Genomic DNA, 6,524 nt, shown 5'->3' with positions numbered 1-6,524 from the left:
AGACCCAGGGACCTGGTGTCTGTTGGGTAACATCTGAAGTTTAGTTGCGAATGGATGCGGAGTCATGGTTACAAACTTTCCTGAAAGCATGCTAAAGACATTTAGGAAGCAAACTAACTGAAGTTAATGCCAGTTAAGGCAACCTCTCAACAGCAGAGGTAAAGATATTAGAAAAGAGTGGTTATCTTTAAAGGCATTGGACAGTAAGATTGTCCTTGCTAATCCAGGTAGAAGAGCACGAGTATGCTGGAGGAAAAGCCCCAGCAGCAGAAGTGGTGTGACTTAATAGCCAGGATTTTAGGATTTATCAGGAGGACTCAAAACTCGATGTGATCGTATGTACAGATAACATTTTTAGCAGTTAAAAGAATTAGCAGCTACCAGTGGGGATTTTTTTGGTTCCAGGCAGGAATTATTCAAGAAAATAAAGTGTCCCCGCAATAATTTGTCAATTGGTACTTCCCCTCGCCTTCCCAAGAATTCTATAAAGAAAATAAATTTGAATAAATAATTGGGAACAAAGATTACAGGGTTCTCTTTTTCTCTTCTCTTCTCTTCTCTTCTCTTCTCTTCTCTTCTCTTCTCTTCTCTTCTCTTCTCTTCTCTTCTCTTCTCTTCTCTTCTCTTCTCTTCTCTTCTCTTCTCTGTTCCAATGTGGACATTCACTGTATATTTAGAATAACGATTGTTAGAAACTAAGAGCTAGAGAAAATTAAGTCATTGAGTCTATACATCTTAATCAAGCCATTTTAATCCACTTCTTCATTTTATTCATCTGTTAGAGTAAGGCAATATTTACTTACATAACTCAGGAGTGCCATGAGTGATAATTAATGCTTATAAGCAGTAGTATGATTAAAATGAAGAGCTATGCACTTCCAAAGGATTATTAATTTTATTATCATCATTATTACTGTACTGAGCTATTGTAAATTACTGAAAGATAGCCAATTGCCATGGATTATCTTGAGATGACTTTGTAAGGTATTAAAAGGAGAGTGTTACACTGCAGAAAACTCGTAATGAAGTTGTAAAACTGAGATTATATCCTGTGCCTTAACATGGTATTGTCCGTACTGGAGGTAAAAAAGTCAAAATAATTAATAAATGCTGATTAGCACAAAAATGTACCAGTCTGCCTTTTCACTTGTAGCTACCGTGACTCATTTACTGCTTGATGAAAATTCCCCATCTCTGCCTTGATGATTTTCGAGTTGTATGCCAGAAATGTCTGTAATTTCAGGAAAAAGGTTACGGCCGATGACTACAAGCAACTGGGTTTCTGCAGTTTGATGAGGGCCCACCTGTCAGCTGAGCTGCTGGGTCTGGTGGTGGGAGCTCCAGCCATCTCCTGTGGCCCAGCGGGTGACGAGCCTCTTGCTAAGCTGCTGTCACTCCGTGGCTGTGACCAGGCACTCGTACGCCAGAGTGTCACCAACTGCAGTGCGGCGGGATCGGGAGATGCCTGTCCCCAACGCTTCCCGCTCCGGGCTCTCATCCTCTGCGTTACAGGACACCTCTCTCACCTAAATCAATCCGCCTGCACGGCTGTGCTCCAAAGTATGCTGTGAAATTAATCCGATTAAAAACAGCACTAACACCATCATTTGGGGAAACGTTTGGGGTTTTTTTTTTGAAAAATGGGTTATTTATAAAGCTGGTTTGGAATATGGCTGCACCTCAAGACTATCTCCAGGAAGATTTAAAATAGTTTTGTTAATAGCCACTTTAAATGGTTATTTGGATTAATATTCTTGAGTTTCCCTTGAACACAAGCCGAATTACACTGTGAAGAAAATTCATTTATTTCCACTGTCAGTAAGGAATAATTTCTTACGCATAATTTCTGCCTCTTATTTGACTGGCTTTCTGGACATTCTAATTTAGGTTCTTGATGAGTTGAGAATAAAAGATTTCCCTATTCTAAATGGAAAGATTAATTACAGAACAAAGACTGTCTGTGAAGAAAAATGTTATTCTTCACCCTTTACCGATGCTGAGAGAAAGTAATTAGTTAGGAGTCTAATCAAACCCCGAGTGGGATTTGTAGGGAAGGTTAAGCCACCTCTGCTCTTGCTGACACCTTGCTGTTCTGGGTGGTGGAAAGAACCCTGGTTTAATTGAAACAATCCAGGAACCCGACAAGACGCTCTCCCTGTGTCAGCAATCTCTGAAGTATCGGAAGGTCTAGAGGACATGGGATTTCACAACATCTGACAAAATTGTGCTATAAAGCTGCAAGAGTAGCAGCGCCGTGCAAGAAGAAACGGCGTTGTGGACTCAGCAAGGTGGTGACTCTCACAAAGGGCTCAACCAATGCAAAGACTAAGTTTTTTGGACTTCATTTGGGATATGCTTTGTTGGGACACGAAGCCAATCCCAACGATGCTGTGCATATTTCAATGTCGATGGGCTGGAGAAATGGGCTGACAGAAACCTCATGAAGTTCAACAAGAAGTGCAAAGTCCTGCACCTGGGGAGGAGCAACCCCATGCACTGATATATGTTGGGGACCACACAGATGGAAAGCAGCTTGGCAGAAAAGGACCTGGGGGCCTTGGTGGACAGCAGGTTACACCAGCCAGCAACGTGCCCTTGCTACAAAGAAGATGAATCGCATCCTGGGCTGCATTAGGCAAAGTACTGCCAGCAGCTTGAGGGAGGTGACCCTTCCCTTTATTCACTGCTGGTGAGACGCAGATGGAGCGCTGGGTCCAGTTCTGGGCTCCCCAGTACAAGAAAGACATGCGCATACTGGAGAGAGTCCAGCAAACAGCCACAAAGATGATGGAAGGAGCTATGAGGAAAGGCTGAGAGAGCTGGGACTGTTCAGCCTGGAGAAGAGATGGCTCAGGGGGATCTCATCAATGTACATAAATACCCAAAGAGAGGGTGCAAAGACAGGGCCAGGCTCTTCTCAGTAGTCCCAGTGACAGGACCAGAGCCAATGGGCACAGACTGACACACAGGAGGTTCCCTCTGAACATCAGGAAATACTTTTTCACCGTGAGGGTGACTGAGCACTGGCACAGGCTGCCCAGGGAGGTTGTGCAATCACAGAATCATAGAATATCTTGATTTAGAAGGGACCTGTAAGGATCATTGAGTCCAACTCTCTGCTCCTCGCAGGACTACCTAAAGTTAAACCACATGACAAAGAGCATCATTGAGATGCTCCTTGAACTCTGGCAGGCTTGGTGCTGTGACCACTTCCCTGGGGAGCCTGTTCCAGTGACCACCCACCCTCTCGGTGAAGAACTTTTTCCTGATGTCCAACCTGAACTTCCTCTGACACAGCTTCATACAATTTCCTTGTGTCCTATCACTGGTCACCAGAGAAAGGAGGCTCCATCCTTGGAGATATTCAGAAGCCATGCAGACATGGCCCTGGGCAACCTGCTGTAGGTGGTCCTGCTTGAGCAGAGAGGTTGGACAAGACGACCTCCAGAGGTCAGTCTGTTGGCGATGTTCTTGAATGACTGGCCTACAGGTTCATGTTAAAAAAACCCTCTGCAACAGGATGGATGTAATAGTGTATGGTGGGCATCACCATATGATGTCTGTTTACCCATTTTTGTTATTTCACTGAACCTTTGCTCTTCCTCCAGGGCAGCTTGCCCATCGAAGCATCCAACCAAATCCTTACTTGAACACATTTCATGGAAGAAACCATCTTTGCCCACCGCCCTGAGAAGAACCTCATCCTTGCAGCGAAGAGCAATGCCAGCATGGCAATCACACCCTGCCATGGGGGAGCCTGGCGCCATTCCCTGAGGGAAGTGTTCACCAACTGGGACGCCCTACTGGAGGTGTGGGGAAACGGGGCCCAGCGGCGTTCTAGAGTTCCCAGTTGGCGTCCTTGGTTGCCCGGATCACCCCGGACGGGCCCGTCCCCCGGGGCAGGAGGGTCCCCGCAACCCCTCGCCGTCCCCACCTCGCTCTCCCCCACCGCCCTCCCCGTGGCCGCCTCCACCGCCCGGGGGGCGGGGCTTGTCCCGCCCGACGTGTTTCAAACGGGCCAACCGCCCGGCGCGGAGGGAGGGCGGGCCGCCGCGCAGACCCCGCCTGGGACTTTAAAGCGCCATTTTGTGCCGGGCGGCAGGATATCGATCGTCGCTCCTCGCCCGGCGGCGGGAAGGCGGCGGGGCGCGGTGAGGCGGCGGGCGCCCGGTGGCGGTCGGCGCCGCTCCCTTCTCGGCGTCTCTGCCGCCCTCCCCGCCCCGTCCCTCTGCCTTCATGACCCGCAGTAGGAAGCAGGCGGCGCTGGAGAGAGGAGCCGGGAAGATGAACCAAGAGGCGGGGAGCGCAGCGGCGGCGGGAGCCCAGGCGGCGGCGGCGGGGGAAGCAGCAGCAGCCGGCGGCGGAGCGGCGCCCGCCGCCTGGGGGCTGGAAGGGGAGGCGGAGAAAGTTGTGTACTCGAGGTCGCAGGTCTCCTTTGCCGGCACCAAGGCACTGGGCGACGCCCTCAAGCTCTTCATGCCCAAGTCCACGGAGTTCATGAGCTCCGATTCGGAGCTGTGGAACTTCCTCTGCAGCCTCAAGCACGAGTTCTCCCCGGTCATCCTCCGCAGCAAGGACGTCTACGGATACTCCTCCTGCCGCGCCGTCGTCCCCGACCCGCCGTCCCCCTCGGCGGAGCGGCCCCGCCGCCGCGCCGGCAAGCGGCGCCTGCCGGCCGCCGACGCCAAGCGCCGGGCCGCGGCGGCGGGTGGCAGCGCCAAGCGGCGGAGGCGGCGGCGGCGCCGCAGGAGGGGACGGGCGAGGCAGCGGCCGGCGGCACCGGCGGCCGACGGCCCCCGGGGCGGGGAGGAGGCGGCGGCGGCGTTGTGGCCGGTGGGCGAGGAGGCGGACAGCGAGCGGGGCGGCCCGGCGGAGGGACCCGCGTGGGAGCCCTTCAGCGGCAAGTCGCTGGAGGAGATCTGGGAGGCGGCCACCCCCCGCCTCACCACCTTCCCCACCATCCGGGTGCGGGGCAGCGTCTGGAGCCGGCGGAGCCTGGAGGCGGCGCGGCGGCGGGCGCAGCGGATCCTCGGCGTGGACCTGTCTCCCGTGGTGCGGGTGCGCCGCTTCCCGCTGCCGCCGTCCTGAGGCCGAGGACGCGGGTGGGTGGGTGGGGGGGTTGTCCCTGGCCGGCGCCTCACCTTGGCCGCGGTGCGGACAAAGAGACCGAGATCAGTCACCTGTTTACATTGCTTTTTGTCTGGATCGTGTTCCGCTGCTGCACTTTATGGCTCGCTCGGGCGGGGGCCGGGACCCCCAGCCGCACCCGGAGGGGACGTGCCGGGGACCCCGTCTCGCCCCCGGCTGGGCCGCGGCCCCTTGTCCCGGCCCCGGGGACCGTCCGGCAGGTATCACGCGTGGGGACCAAGTTCCACTTCCACTCTTTTTTCTCTCCCGTTGGGCTACCTCACTGGTCCAGAAGTCCACCCAAGAAGTTATTTTCCAAAGGAACTTACTTTCATGCTTGTATAATAAAGCACCATCTGATTCTTGCTATTTTTTTTTTCTTCTCCCCTTTTCTGCTGGATTACATATGCTTTGTGGTGTTGCACTAGTATGTGCTCAGGGTATTTTGAATCCCAAGCATTCCCAAGTTTCAGTTTACTCTGATCAAGGATGCGTAAAGAATGGAGGTTCAAGACTTGCGGCTGTTATTGATGGTGCAAAAACTTTTTTTTTTTAAATTTCATGGGCTTAGTGATATATAAAGATGTATCGCACAGTATAATTGTTACACTTTTGTATCTAAAGTCATTTTTAAAGTTTTCTAGTTGAACTAAGTATTTGTTTCTATTGAGCACCTAAAGATAGAATCATCCTGATATTTTATAACCCTGTTTACTTTAGGGAAGCTCATTTGGTCAACCTAAGTGAACTTAATAAAAGTCAAAGAACAAGTGATGTTTCAGTTCAATGAAACTGCAGAGGGACGGGTTCCTCGGTGAAGTACACCGTCTAGGCACTTAATGTCAATGAGCTTGGACTTCGTGAAGAATATAACTGCTCATCAAAGTAATATATAGGTATCTGAAGGTGAACTATGATAGAGTGCTGGTGCTGACAGCCAAAAGTCAATAGCTCGCACAACCCAAATATCACACTTGATGTGTCTCTCTGCAAAAAGAACAAGACTTGATACCCGATCACTTCATAAAAAAAATAGTGCTGGTTGTTATCCTGGGGTTGTGAGGTGATTAATGATGGTTAATCATATTTAACATAATTACTTGCACGCAATTAGTTTTATAAATTTCTCCTATGTTTCACAGTAGATTCTGATGCAAAATTCATGATGTAACTTGATTATTTTGACTGAAATGTTGTTATTCTATGCGATAGGCAGTCTCTCTTTAAACTGATTTATTAAGGGCTTGCTTTAGGTCTTATGTCTTGCAGATGTTGTGTGAGGAGCAAAGGTGTGTGTGTGGAGAACATGTTTGTTTTTTTTTTTTTTTTTTAAGTGCTTGGGAGAGGAATAAGAAATGCTTGGTAATAGACAGTTTATGTCCCTACTGTCCCGGCAA

At 50.5% G+C, this 6,524-nt stretch overlaps 1 protein-coding gene across 1 annotated transcript; it reads left to right on the top strand.

Annotated features, from left to right (window-relative positions):
- The first annotated feature begins 4,084 nt into the window (after positions 1–4,084).
- On the top strand, positions 4,085–5,897 carry CCDC71L (coiled-coil domain containing 71 like). The gene has a single exon (XM_074579185.1). The coding sequence runs from the start codon at positions 4,237–4,239 to the stop codon at positions 5,086–5,088; it is 852 nt and encodes a 283-aa protein (XP_074435286.1). The 5' UTR covers positions 4,085–4,236; the 3' UTR covers positions 5,089–5,897.
- The last annotated feature ends 627 nt before the right edge of the window (positions 5,898–6,524 follow it).

The sequence above is a fragment of the Larus michahellis genome, chromosome 1 (assembly GCF_964199755.1).
Source record: "Larus michahellis chromosome 1, bLarMic1.1, whole genome shotgun sequence".
In the NCBI taxonomy this organism is placed as follows: Eukaryota; Metazoa; Chordata; class Aves; order Charadriiformes; family Laridae; genus Larus; species Larus michahellis.
Note: the sequence above shows the minus strand (reverse complement) of the source record. Positions and strands in the feature narration are given on the sequence as shown.

Coding starts and splice junctions, on each gene's coding strand:
- CCDC71L (XM_074579185.1), top strand. CDS start 4,237: ATGACCCGCAGTAGGAAGCAGGCGGCGCTGGAGAGAGGAGCCGGGAAG.